Source organism: Cynara cardunculus, assembly GCF_001531365.2.
Source record: "Cynara cardunculus var. scolymus isolate 2C chromosome LG 13, CcrdV1, whole genome shotgun sequence".
Lineage (NCBI taxonomy): Eukaryota > Viridiplantae > Streptophyta > Magnoliopsida > Asterales > Asteraceae > Cynara > Cynara cardunculus.
The window spans coordinates 40,257,618-40,274,375 of record NC_037540.1 but is presented as its reverse complement, the minus strand read 5'-3'; the positions used below and the strand labels follow the sequence as shown (position 1 = coordinate 40,274,375).

The 16,758-nt window shown below is 36.5% G+C and overlaps 1 protein-coding gene across 2 annotated transcripts; it reads right to left on the bottom strand.

Annotated features, from left to right (window-relative positions):
- Window positions 1-1,346: 1,346 nt before the first annotated feature.
- Window positions 1,347-16,594, bottom strand: LOC112525120. 2 transcript variants are annotated; one of them, XM_025135085.1, is made up of 11 exons: window positions 16,326-16,594; window positions 14,525-16,121; window positions 12,803-14,194; window positions 11,659-12,023; window positions 9,066-10,735; window positions 5,378-5,816; window positions 4,854-5,016; window positions 3,891-3,994; window positions 2,806-2,897; window positions 1,946-2,050; window positions 1,347-1,833 (listed from the first exon to the last, which is right to left on the bottom strand). In XM_025135085.1, exons 1-10 carry the CDS (start codon window positions 16,586-16,588, stop codon window positions 1,974-1,976), a joined length of 6,162 nt encoding a protein of 2,053 aa, XP_024990853.1. In that variant the 5' UTR covers window positions 16,589-16,594; the 3' UTR covers window positions 1,347-1,833; window positions 1,946-1,973. The 2 variants fall into 2 exon arrangements, with proteins under 2 accessions (XP_024990853.1, XP_024990852.1); XM_025135084.1 differs by having other exon boundaries at window positions 1,347-2,050.
- Window positions 16,595-16,758: the final 164 nt, after the last annotated feature.

Sequence of the window (16,758 nt, the reverse complement as noted above, 5' to 3'; positions counted from 1 at the left end):
TTCACATCGACGGGAAGGTTTGGCAGGGACTGGATCGGAAAAAGAGGGGTTGTAGTTGTAAGACATCTAATGAAACCGTCCCTAGAGGAAGAATGAAGAGAATATCTTCTCGAGGTAATCATATTAGTCTCCCGAGAGGCCACAATTGCCGCGAGAATTCATATTAATGACAAGAAACGCTGTCCGAAATGAATTTCTAGAATCGCGGATTTATCGACATCAAGTTCGTGATATGAATATACCACATCAATTTGTTACGTATGGATGATGAGATTTCATTTTCATCATTCTATACTTTATTTACATGTAATAAAATATCTCAAGGTCTGTGGTTCAAGTCCAGGATGACCCAACTGCGCCAAGCGGCCAAGGAATGGACAATGGTCGTGGATTAGAAAACGTTCCAATACCTCTGATGTTAGACACCAAGTTAGAAAGTTATTTCCTTCTGTTTGAAGTTCATTGATACTGAGTTGATGCATACTGAGAGGAACGCACAAACATATGTTTTCATAAATTCGATCATGGCTTGTAATTATAGCTTCTGTTATTTTTGCAAGGGTTCAAATCAAGATTTCTTCAGCACCCTGTAACAAATCATACTTAAATAGATTCGAAACACCAGAGAAATGTTGTATCAGACTGCTTGTCTTTTTAATTGGATCTCCAAGTTCTAGAAATGCACCAAATTCTTGGCCAATCAGCAAAAATATATCTAAACAAGGTTCAAACATCATGCAAAATGCATCCGGAAGAATCAAACGTGTACGAACAATCCATTTGAGTAACTACGATCAGTAGACTGAGTAACTAGAAATTGGTCATATGTTTTTAACAATCGTACTCCACTTTTCATTACAAACAAACCATTCATCATGAGGATTTAGAATAGGGGTGTTGACGATACGAGCTTTTAACGAACTACTTCTGTTCAAGCTTCTTTATCTCAAGCTCGAGTTTGATGATTCTTGAGTGTGAACACAAAATAAATATCATTTAACTTAAAGAGTCGAGCTCCATAACACCAATGCTCAACTCGGCTCGTTTGAAAAATCAATTAACTTAAAGAGTGGAGCTTCATAACACCAAGTTCAGACTTTTTTGGCTCGTTTGGCTCATTTAACACTCCTATCCTCGGGCACGGTGGGTGGGGCAGGAATTGAACCCGACACCTTTTTCTGGAAAGTACACCCCTTTCCACAAGGACAATTCAATGAGGAGTCGAGGACAAGGAACTAAAAAGGTAGACGCCACCCTCTGGAGCATCCCCACTGCACGGTCCTACGGTCATCATAGGGGCGGTAAATTAGCGCATGCATCCCATTGGCAGATAACGCTCTCCATGTTCATGTTTCTATGGTTTCCTCACTATTTGATCATATCCCATACAAACAAACATTTCATAAATTTAAAACAATTGTCAACCTATATATTTATAAAAATTGATTCATGTATGTTTAACAACATTACATTATCTGTATCATGTCAATACCAAATGTAATGAAACAAACCCAATTGGAACCCTAAAAACCCCGTTTGACGAATAGAACCACAAGAATGTCTTAAAATGACAGATTAACATATAAAATTCACTTAAATTGAATGATTCTTGTAACATTACAACAGGGCTAAAGGTTAAAACGTATGTAATTGGGTATGTGTATTCAGCTCCATAAATTTGGACCCTATGCTATATCTCACGTTGGAACACCCTCTTGTCACATCCTGATATACGAGGGTTTTTTTTGTTGTTGGAGGGGGAGGGGGTTGTTAACGTGGCCTATGGGTAAAAACCCGTTTGACAATCGGTCTTCTGTTGCCTAACATAACAATCTACAATCCGGTTGGGTTTCAAGAAGATTAATAGATGCAGCTACAGTCATTGGATGTCTAATAGATATCATTTGTGTAATCTTACCATATAAAGTAATGCAAATCGACTTACCGAGAAGAAAACATCCAGAAGCATCCGGTTACACTTTTCCTTCGTACTGGAAATTCAATTTGTAATCGTGTTGTAGATTTGCCAAAGTGTTTCTGCATGGACCCTCTGAAAAATGAAGATGACAAGTGAAGGGTTATGAACCGTGTTTATTGGAATGAGCATCATCACCAACTAAAATTCTCTATTCATGCCAAAAAAAGGTCCACTTTTGATTTTGAAACTTCAATTTCTTTTCATGTTTTAAATTGAAATGTTGTTGCTACATAGAACCCTCGAAAGAATTCCAATTTTGAGGATCGATGAGAAATCTTTTTAACCCTTTAATCAACAGGAATTATGCATGAATATGAAATTTAACATCTATAAACATCCAAAAATTCTGTGCAATTTCACAAGTAGGTTTGTTTTTGACTTTTAGGGAAGAAAAGAGTAGTATCTTGAGACATTGTCATTAGTTCAATACGGTGATCAAACATATTTGCTATAAGCAAACATTCTTTTCCTAATTAAAATGTTAGAAAGTACTCCACACTTTCCTTTAGTGAGTGTATTTTGACTTCAAAATATGAAACAAGCTGTTTCAATTCTTAAATTGGCATAAACATATTTAATTTTGGAAAAAAATATCAATAATTAGTTAATTACGTTAAAATTTACTAAAAACGGTGTTCACACTTAAATATATATATACACACACACACAAATAGCTATAGATTTTCGAAGTACAAGTTTGATGTCAAAAATCAAGGTTGAGAACTAATAGAGAATGAAGGAAGTAATCCATTTGACAGAGTTAGATGTGGATTTTTTGCGGCACATTGTATCATTAAAATAAGATGGTATATCGAGAGATTAATTACCTCCTAAAACGGTATGGATATACTGCAGATCATCTGGTGAGCAAGCATCTACCAAAGCATAAACACCTGGTCTCAAAGCTTCATCGACTTCCCTATAATAAAAAAATTCATCAAGGTTTAGTCAAAAAACTATTCTAGGGTGTGTGCATAATCAGTTCAAAAAAACGAACACAAACTGGTTCAGACTGAAGAAGGATGGCTTTAGCCAGTTTTCCTATCGACATATATATCAGGTCTTAGTGGGATCTGAGTGGCATTCTGAGTTGTGTAGAGGTTCCAGTAGGATGGCTTTAGCCGGTTTTGAAGAAGCAGATTTGATGTTGTAGTAACACCCGACCTATTCTAATTCTATTTGGGAACTAGATAGTCCAGTTTAGAACTCTGATACTTATCTAGTCCTTCTTTATATGTATACTCTATATATTTCTGTATTAAAGTGATTTTAAATTGAAGAAGTTTGGAAGTTTTAAATTTTCTGCTATTTTCATTTTTAGGGGTGTTATAGTTAATGATAGAGGCAAACCTTCTCCCTCTCCTTCCATCTCATCAACTCTTAAATATTTGCCCATCATAATCAAGGGTAGGGTTGGAAATTTAATACTTCCTCCATCCTAAAATAAATGTCCATGTTTCTATTTATGTTTGTCCCAAATAGGTGTCCACTTAAAAAAATGGATAACTAAATTTCCAAATCTACCTTTGATTAATGCACAAATATTTAAGAGTTGATAAGATAGATACACTAATTAAGGGTAAAGTTGTCATTTGGTTAACTAAAAAGTGTAGTAATGATATTAATATCTAAACCTGTGTGCCATTTCTATTGTGGACATTTATTTAGGGACTAGTGTTAGAAAGGAGGGCATACAAGACGGTATATTTGAATGTTGTGTGCATATGTATGTTTCTACCATCACGTTCTAGGAAGCACGTACACTTCTTAACTGACATTTTCCAGACAGGCTCTCGGTTCTAATATTTCCAATTTATGATTAGGTCCTGTTATGGACCAATAGAAGTAGAGACCACACAAATGCTAGTGATGCTGTAATAAGAAAATCTGAAACCAAGATTACAAAACTCACCTCTTGATGCCAACTTTCAGGGGACCACATCCTGAATACACCACTATGTAACTGGATAAAAACAGGCGACAATACTGACCAAGAACATCTTTTTGTTGTCGTATCTGCAATAAAACTTCAATCTTCAGAAAGATCTTTGAATTTACGAGGAATTCTAAAATTTGTAGATAACCACAGAGAAGCAATCATAACCTTAAGTGGTAAACTATTAGATTCTCCATTCAACATATTAAAAAAAAGAAGAGCAAATTGCATGAAAATGTCACGTACTTTGTCTTGATTCCTATTTTAGGTAACGTACTTTCAAAACCTTCATTTTGATATCTAAGATGTGAAGTTTCAACATTTACCTGGGTAATCGGTTTAAACATTAACCGGTTACCAATGATAATTTGACATCCAACTCAATATTATTTTCTGACATGGCTAGTGGCATGGACTTTTTTTCATCTAAAATTAGTTTTAAATTTGTTTATGTTATTAGAATTTACATATTATAACTATTTGTATATTATATAATATACAAATAGTTATAATATATAAATTCTAATAAAATAAATAAATTTTAAAACTGATTTTAAATTTATAAAAATCCATGTCACTAGCCATGTCAACAAATAATATTGAGTTGGATGTCACATCACTCGCCATGTCAGCATTGGTAACCGCCTAACCAGTTAATGCTTAAACCGGTCACCCAAGTACTTAAATGTTTGGAACTTCACATGTTAGGTACCAAAACATGAGTTATGAAAGTGCGTTACCGAAAATAGAATCAAGGCAAAGTACGTAACCTTTTCATACAATTTGCCCAAAAAAGAACTACGTTTTGAACTGCAAATGAGTATTTACCAAGGATTGGGAAAATATAAATGACTTTAAACCAATCTCATGAAATTTGCTAAATACTTGAAGATCTAGAAAAGTTCTTGGTGAATTGGGTAGTACCAACGAAAAACAAACCTCTTCATAAATTCTTCGAAGAAAAGCACCACATTTTGCTCCCTCTTGTACCCCCCATACAACACAGCTTTTTCGCCCATCTTGCTCATTGTTTACCATCTCCAAACAATGAAGAAGAACAGAAACAGAAGCTTGAAGTAGCGCAATGTGCTGTAAACTTTCCCTGCAAGTTGCATCCTTTATTAGTAGGGCAAATTGCTTGAAAATACAACGTACTTTAATATCATTCCTATTTTGGGCAACGTACTTTGAAACCTTCATTTTGGTATCTTAGATGCGACATCTCAAACATTCAGGTACCTAGTTTATATTTGAGAATGCATAAAAATGCAATGTACTTTGGTCCAATTCTTATTTTGAGTATCGTGCTTTGGTCTAAAACTACGTTTTGAACATACAATCAGACCAACGTACGTTGCATTTTAATGCAGTTTGCCCTTGTTAGTATGAGTTAGTATATATGCTCAAACAAAACCAAAATTTTCAACTATTCTCAGTGGGGTGGGCATGGATGGGCGTCAAACCTTTTGTGATGCCTAAGGAAAGTGTACAACATCCGGCAACAAGCTGCATATAGTTCAATTGAATATTGTCGATCGAAAAGCTTGGCGTTCATGCTCTCATTCTTAGTTTCTGTATCAGAGAACATCAGGAAAGCAGATTGAGCAGAAGCTTCAGATGTTCTATGGTGGAGAATATTCTGGAAAAGTGTAGCCGGAATACTCAGTGCTTGTGCTACATAGCATGCATCCATTTGATAAAGAGCATGTTTTCCTGACACTTTTGTGAGTACTTCAATACACATAAGAACAACAGATCCTGGATCCGGATCAGCACAATAATGTATATCCAAAACGGGATCCTTGTAAAAGATTCCTGGGCCCTGTAAATGCGTAATAATGTTGAAGAGGCAAGAAACTGAACCCAAGATATCCATTTTGACTGTGCTCAGGTTCTTCCGCCCTATTAAAAGAATGGTAATTGCCAGTATGGATTAAATTCTCCATTCCAATATCAAATCATCGAATGTTAAACAACAGTTGCAAACATGAAGCACGTATTAGCATCAAGTATATCAACTATTATGAAATTTATGACAACCACCTGTTTTTTTCATCAAATATATTCTCAACCACCAAACGATATGACATTGAACCCTCTTTGTGTTACTGCTTTAGAATTGCATTGGGCTTATGATGAGTAGATGGGTAGAACTGAACTAACATGCTCAAACAGAGAATGGCATGAACTTTGAAGTATCCTTTTCATGTAAAAAGTGCAAAAATTAAGTATACTAAAAGAAATCCTTTCTTAAGCTTCAAAACGATGTTATGAATAATAATGTTCCGTACTATAATGCATCTACTTTCCTTATTTTTATTAGTTTTGAAACAACCTTGGAAACCTTACCATCCAGGTTATATAGTGTACTAGAAAATGCTTCGTGATTTCACAGAGACAGGTTGATTATAATTTATGAACAACAAAGTTCAGGAGATTCTGATAATGTTATTGATAGCCATTGATAAATATAATTGCAAGATATCAAAGTACAAAGAGACATAAAAATCCAGCAAAAATCAATACAACAACAAAGCATAAACAATAGAAAATCGAGGTTCTAGAACATGAATATCCTTCCACACCCTCCTAGAAGTTAATTCCTTGGATATATTTCCATTCTCCATATCTCTCAACTATTTAACCCATGCTAGTTTTCGCCTTCTGCAGCCTTTTCTAACACCTGTGCTCAAAACAAGCCTCCCTTCTCATGCCACGTCTAAAGATCCATGCTGGATATGACCAAACTATGACAAGCAATGTTGCATGTTCCTTATCAGATTTACAGCCAACTTCTCCTGAATGTGCTCATTCATAACCTTAATAATCCTCTTTTGTCCACACTTTGACCTCAACATATGCATTTCTTCTGGGCCACCTTGTAGGTGAGTCTTCACTTGGTGGCTAACTTTCAGCCAATGAATAATATCAGACCTATGAAAGTATAGTTGTAATCGGATTTTGTGATCACATTGGACTCCTTATGCTTGTGACCATTCCATCCACCTTGTTTGTGTGCTATGACTAATCCTTCCACAATATTGACTTTAAATACCAGAAGGCATTGTACCAAGGCACCTCTTGTTCATACATGGTCACCACATATTCATCCTCAATCTCTCGGAACCACTAAAGTTGCAAAGCGTGCAAATGCTGCAGTTACATTTTTTTAAAACCCTCGACTTTTTCTCCAAAACTAGTTTTGCATCTCAAAATTGACCAGCACTACATCATGGGTAAAAGTATACACCATGAGATTTCCCTTTTGTGTCCTTCATGAGCTTATTCAGAACTAGCATCGGCTATATGTCAGCCCCGGTGTACTCTTTTTACAAGTAAGAACATTACTATCACTTACAAATGCTCTCACACCTACTCCAACATACAGGACATGAATCACATAGGCATACTGTGTAGAAACTTCTTCTCATGTCCCCCGACATAACTATGATTGACACCCTATTCTGGATCTATTAACAGCACATGCAAATCCATTTCTAGTCACATTTTTTCAGGAGTTGTCTAATCAGTAACACAGAAGCATGGACCAAATTCATTTCGTCGCACACTTGCCTCAGTTGTCAATCATCTGGGCATAAGCCAAATTAGCCAAATTGATTTTTGTGACACGCTTTATATCATCTTCGAGGAATGATCAATAACCAGTGTCCCTCAGTGTATGGCTGATAAGCTTAATACCTTTATAAGTAATACAAATTTGAATGTCATTTATTTTGTAGATCAGGGCCAGCATATTCCTCCACCCAGCAAACATATCTTCCAAAAGAAGCTATTAAACAGCCAAGTAGTTGTTACTATAGCTGCCTCCCCAAGGCCCAAAGCATCATCAAACTTTAATAGGAATGTTATTGGATCCTAAATACTTGCAATCTTTCATCTTTTTAGAGCTTCATTTACCTCACCGTTCTAACTTTAAATAAAAACCTGATGTCATCAAAAGAATCCAAGTTCTCCAATATTACCTTAAATCTCCATTAAATAACTTAACTAAGTAGCTTCTCAGTCCCTATTTAACCTTGTCCTCATATCTTAGTAGTTTTTAATTCTCATCCTTGATATATTTGATTTGGTTCTTCCCCTTGTTTTCTTAGTCTTTTATCCTATCCAACCTGCAGACATCGGCCTCTCCCTCCATTCCATGTTTTCCTATAAATCCTGATACATCTTTTATACCTTAAGCTTCTTTCACCATTAGCTTACCATCTTTTGGCCAGTTTATAATTCTTTGATGTTTCTCACTCTTTCAATCTTGTGGGCATCTATAGCATTCTTTCTTTTGCTTTAAACAAGCTTTTCTACTTTGTCATTCCACCACTCCTTTCTTGTTTTCTACCTTCTCCAAAAAGCTTTGCTTAAACACAATTTCTCCAAAAATTTTCTATCCTTGAACATATTGTGTGATCTCCTTCAAAGTTCTACTGCTTAGTCCTTTGGCTTTTGCTGTTGCCTATGCCTAGCACCTTGTAAAAAGCAAATTTTTGTCAGTTGTCACTGCCAAATTATGAGGCTTTTTGGCAGTTAGCACTACTGCTTAAACACAATTTCTCCAAAATCTTTGTACCCTTGAACATATTATGTGGTCTCCTTCCAAGTTCTACTGCTTAGTCCTTTGGTTTTTGCTGTTGACTATACCTAGCACCTTGGAAAAAGCAAAATTTTGTCAGTTGTCACCGCCTAATTATGCCTAGAGACTTTTTGGCACTACAAAATTGCTATTTCCTTGTCCCCTCCCCTCCACAAAGTTTCAGATCAGTGTCAACATTTTTTGACATGTTTGTATAGAATTGCTAGCATACCTAGTCAAAAATGATATGAACAGGTTAGATCCAAGCTTTGAATGCAAAAATCAAGGGAGTAAAGGGTAGTTTGGACTAATAATGGAGAGTGGAGAGGGCTTTCTGAAAGTGGCAGTGAGGGAGTTTAGCCTTCTCAATAGGGTATTTTGGAGAATAATTATCAAATCTCATGGGTGAATGTAAGAAAACTACCATACCTTGTTTAAATGGAACTATAAACATGGCCCATCAAAGTAGGTGTTTCTCAACAATTTCGGGAAGATAGAATATCAATACATGGTGCATTTTCAAGTGGTTTTAACCAACCTGTTGGAGGTGTGCGATATAATTTTACCTGTAATGGCTTCAAGAACTAAATCAAAACAATCAATGCCGGCTGCAACAACTGAAGAAACTTCTCCTCCGCCTGAACTCCCAGTATATATTTGATAATTTACCATGGAGCCTTTCTGCAGCCCAATCAGCGCCTTTTTAATAGACTGCACTGCAGAGGATATGTATGACACTGATGGTTTTCTGACAAAAACTTTGAATGACATCCTTAACCTGCTTTTGAGTTCATCTAAGCTAGAAGGACCACTAGAATATGCACATTCAGAGAACCCAAGTGGACCATTCATAGTCTTCATACTTGATTCAGTCTCGTGAGATTCTAGAGTCGCAACTTTTCCTTGTAATGAAATGCATTTCCCAATGGCCTTCAAGTGCAAATCAATAAATCTTGCATAGACATTTATTGGCAAGGTGGGATTAGTTAAAGAAAGATGGTTTGCGAATTCTTCAAGAAACTTTCCAATTCCATCCAAGAATACGAAAGTAAATTGTGATAATGTTCCCGTGTTGTTTGAGAACTCCAGTAACAAAATTTCTGAAATGCCTATAAACGTATTTACCAAGTTTAACGACAAGGAAGTCTTTATCTGTAAATTCAGCCTAAGCAAGGCTGAATAGGCAATAAATAGCTGTCTGAGGAAAAATGCGGCTTCAAGATTTTCTCCGTCTACAAGGCTGCGCAAAAAGGAGTTATTTAGATACATGCTGCCCATATCAACATTTTCTAAACTGAACCTCTTCTCCAAGACTTTAGAGGTCTTTGCCTCTCTATGATCCGATATGTCAAAACTGTCAGGAGAAACTACAGAAGAAGCCTTCGCCACCAACAAGTCTTCATTACATAGCCTCACTGGAGAAGCTTGAGAATCTGATAAAATTTTAAGTCCCTTATCATCTTGAAGAATCAACTCGCACAAAAAATTGTTTATAAAAGTTGTGTACGAATCTATGCAGAGTTTTAATTTGTCAACCGGTTCAAAATTTCTTCTAAGAAATATGGCTTTAAGATTACTATTCTGTGTGTCCATATGGCATAGTGTAGATGAGAGGCCCCACAAAAATCCCTGAAAGCAAGAAATAATAGATGAAAGCTTCTGAAGATTATAAACATCCGCAAAGCCTCTTGCTGTTCCACAATAAATGGTTTCCTTTTTAGAGGTAATCATAACTTGTGATTGATCTTTTAATGCCTCAGCTACATGGATCATAAAGTTGCATGCATCGATTCTTTCTGATTGATCCAAGCAAGAACTAGACCTAGAATGACCACTATCTTCTTGATCAAAACCAGATACAGCCTTCTGTGGAAAAGCTTCCCTAGCAGATATAAGATAATGACTTGCATGGGTAAGACTACCCTTGATGAGTGTCAAAAACACATATGATGTGTAATCCATCAGCGAGAACATCATATCCTTCACATGGGCGTCACCATCTTTAGAAAATGCATGCTGCACTGAGAGTAACGACTTTAAAAGCCACAAAGCAGGAAACTCGCCTCCAAAGTGTATGGCACCAAGTGACTTTTGACTGACTTCCATATTCTCTTCGCAAAATGTAACCATCAGATGTTTCAGGGTTTTGCGGCAGCAAAGGAGGAGCTGTAGGAGCTCATACTGGTCATTCAATGAAGGAGCGTCATTATTACCCAACAAAGTGCCAACTAAAAGCCTGAAACAAGAAAGAGCATTCACAGAAGCAGAATTATTAATCAATAGCCAAGAGAAAAGATCATTCCCTAAATGAAATGAACAGAGTAGAAAGAACAGAAAGGAATTATATCGATGAAGAGCATTAACGAAGTTCAAAACTATATAGTTCAGATTACTATTATCTGCCACAGCCATGCTTTCATCAATGACTTCTTGGATACAAATATTCCTCAACAGTCACTCATATTGGCATCTCAAAACAAATAAGAAACAAAGTTCATATCTCATATTCTCATGTTATTTTAGTTAATTAAGTGTTCACTCAATATCCGAAGCAAGACTTTGTACATTTGAAGATTCTTGCAACCCCAACTTATCTTGTAGCATAACAGTTGTTCTTACAATTGTTATGTTCAAACTTTTTAAAGAAACTGATCATCAATATTATAGCATATCTGTGCCTCTGGCATGATAATCCATTAATTACTTGCAAAGAACCTGGTTTAGAAACTATTTTGGTATATAACAATAGTAGATGCTTTCATAGTGATAGAATAAAATCATGTGTGTGATTAATTTAACAACTTCATGACAAAAAAACCTTAAATTTCATCTATCTCAGACTTCTTTATAATAAGTATGCTCAATAGATTTCAGAAGGCTATCTATAGCCATGAGATTTATGAAAACATTACATTGAACACCCAACCCAATACAAAAACTAAAAAATCAAATCACATAGTGTTTATTTTTTGTTTCTCTTTCTTTATCCGTCTAAAAGCTATAAGGCTCAAACTTGCAACATGAACATGAAAGAGAAAGCTTGCACTTCTGGGCATTCACCTTGATCTCAAACCAAAATCTTGAATTGGGATAGGAATGCTTGTTGTAACAGCTAGCATAATTTACGAGATTAAATTAATAAGAAAGAGAAGGGGTTACCTTTCAAGGTTTAAGATACAAGTTGCATAGAGAGAGAATGATTTAGAACTTATACATCGTCTCGGCATCCAACAGAGAAAATTGAGTGAACTTTGACAGATTGTATACATCATCCTACTTGATAGATCAACTTCTTGCTCACTGCAGCTTTTCCTGATGGAGAGGGAAAATGATGGTTCCCTTGAAGAACCATCATTCACCACATTGATAATGTTTGAAACAACTGATGGGATTGTAAGAGAACTTAAAACCTCAGGCCAATTAGGTTGTGATTGCAATTCAATATCTACTCCATTGCTAAATAATGGTGACACCAACTCGTCAAGGAACCGGCAAAACCTTGATGCCATATGCCTCCGCACAAACTAATTAAAAGAACAATATGAATATTATGAGATGCAATTATTCTTCAAACCTTAATACGAAACTCAAGCAGACAGAAAGAACAGAATAGTAATACACCAAAAGATATGTTAGAAGTTGATAATCCTGTGATAAAGAAGTTTGGTAGTGATGTCTTACTAGTGTAGGGGCCTGTTAGTTTCACTTATCTTCTGTTCGAGAAGCCTTAAATTGGCACTAGTTGTTAAACTAAAGTTTGCTATGTGTATTAAATGAAAAGGTAATTGTAAAAAACTGAAGGTGAAAAAAGCAAACAATGAGAAACCAAGGGTAGGAAGAGAAAAGATAGTGACAAACAGGCCACATCAACAGTCCTATAACTCTAGAAGGTGCCCAAATTGAACAAAAGAACAGGTTTGAGCAATCAAAACAGAAGGGAAAAAAAGATGAAAGTCTATGAAGGTATGGCATGTGTTGGATAACCAAACCTTTTAACTAATAGGCCAATGGAATCTTATAAATCAAAACTATCCACACCCTTGTTTTCTGAATCACATCTTTGTGGCAGTCACTTTAAGCAATTCTTTACGGCAAGTGGAGAATGTTCCACTCAGATCATAGGAAAGCCTGAAAGAGCTGCTTCTTAATTTTTACCCTTCTTTCACATGTTCAATTTCCTACTCTTTTCCTTTCTCATCATGAATCTGAGACTTTCAAAAGAAAGATCATTCCCCAAAACACATAAAACTTATTTACACTAATAGTTGAAGGATGGGGTTTACACATTATAATACCAACTTACTTTTTCCTCATATAACATTGTGTTGCTTAGAAGCTCCAATGAGATTTCACGTGGTGTGACTGTCTTCAAGCCTCCAGCTTTATTGGCATTGAGCTCTCCAAATTGCTTGAAATTGCTGCCTAGGTGTGGAAGAGAATTTTGAAGAAGAAGTGAGAGAAACATCTTCAATTTCTTCTTAGCTGCATGGGTACTCCAAATATCAATATTCTGGCAAATAATGTACCAAAATGCAGAAGGCAATGACTTCTTATCTATTGCAGCAACAGCAAAATTCCATTCATCTTCTGCTGATGGATAATTCGGCTGGCATTTACTCAATAAAGAGAGGTGTCCCATCATAAAACTTGTAAGACCTGTTGCCTCTTCTGCTAACTTTGTAAGGCACTTCCGCAACCGTTTATTTTGTTTACTGTAAGTACCATCCTCTTTGTTAGCCTTGGCAATTATCATCTCATTCCTCTTGAGCAAAAACTCGAATGAATTGATCAGCCTATTCAAGTCAACAAGCCTCTGAAGAGTCATAGCATTCATAACGTACGTTAGAGGGGAAAGATCTGACAAGCTTTCTTTAGAACAAATGCCTGAAATTGCTTCTATAGTGAGAAGAAGAGAAGCTGGACGCTTGACGATCCAAGAAAAATAGCCTTTGTCCTTTTCCGTCTTCTCCAACCAATCATTTCCAGAATAAGCTGTAGAGGAATCTCGCATCTCTTTTGACATCTTTTCAGATGTAGCTGGAGGTGCAAGACTGACTGCCTGACGGTATGAGCTTCTACAGGACATATACAAACGAAAAAAGAAAAGAAAAAGCCAATGAGCAGGCAATGTTTCATCTTTGCATCTGACTTGATTGGAGAACTTCCTTCCAAAAACTACAGACAGAAACTCATAAACTCCATCCCTTGGTTGTGTAATCAAAATGCTCATACTAGGACGGATTACCGTCATCAAAGCATTTAGAGAAACTCCAACAAGACTACTGTTACCAGTAGTGACCATTAGCGAATCCAGAACTAAAGCATACACTTCGGATAAACCGCTACCAAGAACTTCTGCTTTCAAATGGAAGCACGAAGAGCTAGAACCATCTTCACATGAATTTTCTAAACCACTTTCAGTAGACAATGGACTATTACCCTTCATCCATTCAAGGGATTTAGAGAGATCAGTAGCTAATTCTCGAATAGACAAACTTACTTGCCCTTCCGGTATGGACTTTACAGCATTATGAATAGAAAGCCTCAACTCTGGTGAGCATATTATCAATCGCAATGACTTTGTCCATGACTCGTGATAGGATCTCCAAGATTCGGAATGATCGGCTTCAATGTCTCTTACAGATGATACCATACATCTGATTGCTTTACAGAGTGCAAAAACAGAAGTACCCACCTATCAGATATGAACAGTTCATGTTAGAAAGTTTAACTTCACATGAAATGTTCTAGATAACTTATAAGCACTGATTGGCATACACATAACAAAGGATTAGTTTCTCTGGAAGTTGAACAGGCAAATAACAATTCACATAAACACGTAAAACCACACACTTTCCTATTGAAAGAAGATTGGCATAGAGAAGTGGAGGGTATACAAGCTAGCTGTAGCAGTACATCGTTTGTGGCAAAAATTTATACCTAAACCGAAAACGAAAGCATCTTATGATAGGCTTATCCAGTCTGTAGAGATGTCAAACAAAGTATTAACTCAAATCAAACTAACCTGACGAAGCTCGCTGTAAAGGTTGATCATGTGGCATCCAAGATGAAGTATTTCTGGAATTACCACCAACTTATCCTGCAAGTCAGTCGAAGGGTGTCCAAGGGTCCCATATGAGAACATCAAAAGCCACAAACTTTCTAGATCACTCCCAAGAACCTCATAATCAATTTCCAGTAAATAGTGTAAGCATAAAATAAGCTCTTTCGCTACCACCTCCACCAACTCCTTGCATGTTCCACTATTTACATCAAAAGTTGATGGCACTAACTGACCTACTTTGGCAGAAAGTAAGCTTATTTTATCACAGATTAGTTTCAAGAAATTAGCACAAGCCCCTTCAGATGTGTCATCTACCCTTACATATACTTTCTCTTGCATTAAGCTGACAAGAACTGAGTTGGTTGATTTGAGTGTGCAATGAACATCTTCCAACACGGATCCTACTTCCACTTCATCTTGAAGGTACGCATCAATGTCACCTAAGAAAGGCTCCATAATCTGTACAAAGAAATCAAATAGCGACTTCCGAATCTCCGCATTTAAAGCAGATACATGATGAAGTTCATTATGGCTACCAGAGGACCTTTTAAACATTTCACCTGAAAAATCATCAGTTAATTTGCTACAACCTTCAGTCACTTCTACACCTTCTTGTCTTTTGATACAGCGGACATACAAGCGAAAAAGCCCCCCTTCACCAAATAACGCCAAGGCTTTCTTCTCCACCGCTATCCTTCCCAGCCTATCAAACAAGTGTCTGTGATAACTTTTGATAACTGTTTTCGAGTCTTTTGGCTTCCCATCATCAGAGAGTTTATACTTAGCTAAGCTCTGTAAGGTCAAAAATCCATCAATGTGTGAGGGATGAAACAATCCCTGAGTCAAAACTTCTTCAATTAACTTCAATAATTTACTCATCCAAGCAGATTTACTGGCAAGAACAGAAGGGGGTAACACATGCAGCAGGCACAGCAAAGGTTCCAAAAGCCGATCCACAAAATCATGAAAACCGTTTTTCCGGTTAGGATGAAGCCTCAAAAACTTGGTGAATGGCTGAAGCACTAAGCATGTCCAATTCAAGATGATTGTGCCCGTTTTGCTACAGTCAAGTTTGCTGGTAATAATTTCCAAAACAAGCTCAAGTAAAGTGTCAACCAGCAAAATCCACAAATCCAAACTTTCATTGGAAACCCCACCATGTGATGTGAAAATGGCTGAAACGCAATCAAGCATTGTATCATATAATGTCACTTCATCATCATTCAAATCCTTGATTTCCATGTTCCTGGCGATGCATTGAAGAACTTTTAAGATGTCCCGAGCAAAGCTCATTGAAACATGTAGTTTCGTACCCTCCTCCAGGCAGAACTTTAAAATTTCCCAGCATCTATAATCTAAACAAGACCCACTTACACCATACTGAGGCTTAAGCACTTCAACCCTAATTTCTTTTTCTGAAGAGATTAATGTTGACTGGACCCAATTGTTGAGAAAAATAATTGCTCTTTCAAAGCTAACAGCTTCTGACGACTGGGTTGTGTCATCTGCTACTTGACTTGAACTCAATTTTACGAACTTATGTGCCAGCTCCACCTTTCTGCACAAATATTCAATCAAATGTCAGAAATGTACAACCAAAAATTACCGTCAAATATAATTTTGTATTATTGCAGTCCATTTGGCCTCGTATCCATATTACAAAACGAGCTTCGATATAAAAATTTTGATTCAAGCAACTACAAATGAAAACAAAAACCTGAAGAGAGTGACAAACGCTGCTGCAATAAGAAGAGAAGCTTACTTTTCAATATCGATAGTCTTCTTCTGTAATGATAAAACTAGCTGCAAATTTCTCCATGGAATGGAATCCTGGAGCAACTCCGTTGTTGTTTCCATATCTTCTTCTATTGATTCATTTACAAAACCGTCTGATTGACGTATACGAGATGATTTCGAAGCCATTTCCTCGTGCTTCTTCTCCAAATCCATAAGCTTTCTCTTCTTCTTTCTCTTCATTGCGCTGGAGCTGCTCTTTTCTGCTCGCGGCGACTGGTAATCCGCCATTATTGAAGTTCAAAGCTTCCAAGGGTTTTTGGGCTTTAGAGGGTTTAATTTTTTAGTCTTTAAACCAAAGTAATGTTACACAAACCATACCTTGAGATTACAGTAATTACATTTAAACCCTTTTAATAGAATATTACACAAATTCTTCTTCTAATTTAAACGAATTACAC

Coding starts and splice junctions, on each gene's coding strand:
- LOC112525120 (XM_025135084.1), bottom strand. CDS start 16,588: ATGGCGGATTACCAGTCGCCGCGAGCAGAAAAGAGCAGCTCCAGCGCA. Junction 2,898..3,890: donor CTGAAAGTTGGCATCAAGAG/GTGAGTTTTGTA, acceptor TTTTTATTATAG/GGAAGTCGATGAAGCTTTGA. Junction 2,051..2,805: donor TATCCATACCGTTTTAGGAG/GTAATTAATCTC, acceptor TTCATTTTTCAG/AGGGTCCATGCAGAAACACT.